This window comes from Mastomys coucha, unplaced genomic scaffold (genome assembly GCF_008632895.1).
Source record: "Mastomys coucha isolate ucsf_1 unplaced genomic scaffold, UCSF_Mcou_1 pScaffold16, whole genome shotgun sequence".
In the NCBI taxonomy this organism is placed as follows: Eukaryota; Metazoa; Chordata; class Mammalia; order Rodentia; family Muridae; genus Mastomys; species Mastomys coucha.
In genome coordinates, this window is record NW_022196898.1 from 43,064,422 (window position 1) to 43,066,196 (window position 1,775).

Consider the following 1,775-nt stretch of genomic DNA (forward strand, 5'->3'; position numbering starts at 1 on the left):
TTTTTTTTTTTTTTTCTGTTTATCTCCTTGGCACTTCCTACCTGTGCTAAAATATTTCTGGGAGAAAATGATATAATTGAATTTAAATGAGGTCTCTCACTAGCCAAAATCTGAATCCCTCCCACTGTTTATGAAGCATCTTTGCCCCTCTCTGGTCATACCTATACAGGTATTTCACTCATAATGTCCTTTATAGAAAAATTCCCATCTCCTCTTATTCCCAGTCCAACTGTCAAATACTTTATTCATTCATCCATCCTTCTCTTTTTCTTAATGTTAGGGAGTGATCCAGCACCTCCTGAAAACTAAGCATACATTGTTCTCCTGAGCTACATTTCCACTCCTCAAACACTGGTTGTTTTTTTAGTTTGTTTTTTTTTTGTTGTTGTTGCTGTTGAGATAAAGTCTAGGGTACTAGCCCAGGTTACCTCCTACTCTCAAATTTTCTGCCTTCATCTTCTGAATACTTGGATTATGGACATGTGCTACCACACTCATTAGCTCTTTGCTATGTTCAACTTTTCGCTGACCTTCCATGTCCCTAACCCCACAGGGTTAAAAAAACAAAAACAAAAACAAAAAACCTTCTCTTTTATCACTGACCTGCATAAATGCAGACAAAAGAGCCTTTGGCAATGTCATCCAAGCAGCGGATACCCCAGCCCTTGTTCTGTGTCTTAAACAGCTGTAGTCGAACCTGCAGTCCATGCTGCACCAACCGATTTGTGCACATGTTTGGGTCACAATTGCAGCGTTTGTTACACTCATAAACCCTGGGAGGTTAGAATACAATTAATGACACAGTCACTGAATACTTAAATCTGAAACACATGTCATGAGCAAAGATCATGAAGTAGGTGGTAACCTGAAAGGGTAGATTTATGGAATGATCCATTTATCCTCTTGGACTCATGTGAAAATCAAGACCAAGAACAATTCAGAAGAGAAAGTGCTTCACAAAGATATTCACAGTAATACTTCACATAATGAGTGACAGAGTGCCTAACTAACCCTAGAGAAAGGATCAGCAAACAATGAGGCAATTGAGACTGCAGATGCAAGTTTATAGATTGTTCAGTTGATACAAGTAGGGAAGCTGGTGAGCCAGCTTAGTGGGGAAAAGCACTTTTCACCAAGACTGATGACCTAAGTTCAACCCCTGGAGGCAACAAGGTTGAAGGAGAAAACCAACTCCTCTAAGTTGTCCTCTGATCTCTGCATACCTTCCCCTACCCCATAAATGTAATAAAAAACTGACATATAGGAATAGATACACAAGAGAAGCAGAAGCCAGATTACATGTACCAAAAGGAAATAGATGAGAAAATTACAATAATAATACTGGTACAATTCTTTTGTTAGCATAAAGCTGATAGTCTTTCAGAAAACATTTTTTTTTGGGGGGGGGTTTCTTTTTTGAGACAGGGTCTCTCAACATAGTCCTGGCTATCCTGGAACTGACTACATAGACCATACTTGCCTAGAACCCCAAGAGCCACTTACTTGTCTCGACCTTCCAAGTGCTGGGATTAAAAGCATGTGCCAACATGCTAAGTTTTCTTTCCTTCTTTCTTTCTTTCTTTCTTTCTTTCTTTCTTTCTTTCTTTCTTTCTTTCTTTTTTTGGTTTTTTGAGACAGGGTTTCTCTGTATAGCCCTGGCTGTCCTAGAACTCACTCTTTAGACCAGACTGGCCTGGAACTCAGAAATCCGCCTGTCTTTGCTTCCCAAGTGCTGGATTAAAGGCATGCGCCACCACCACCCGCTTCTTTCTTTT

The 1,775-nt window shown here is 39.8% G+C and overlaps 1 protein-coding gene across 3 annotated transcripts in view; it reads right to left on the bottom strand.

Moving 5' to 3' along the window:
* Setdb1 (SET domain bifurcated histone lysine methyltransferase 1) overlaps positions 1-1,775 on the bottom strand; it is a 28,475-nt gene that overhangs the window by 4,092 nt on the left and 22,608 nt on the right. For all 3 annotated transcript variants that reach the window (XM_031374813.1, XM_031374812.1, XM_031374814.1), the window contains exon 15: positions 604-773. In XM_031374813.1, the coding sequence (XP_031230673.1) occupies positions 604-773 (170 nt within the window). The remainder of the gene's footprint in view (positions 1-603; positions 774-1,775) is intronic.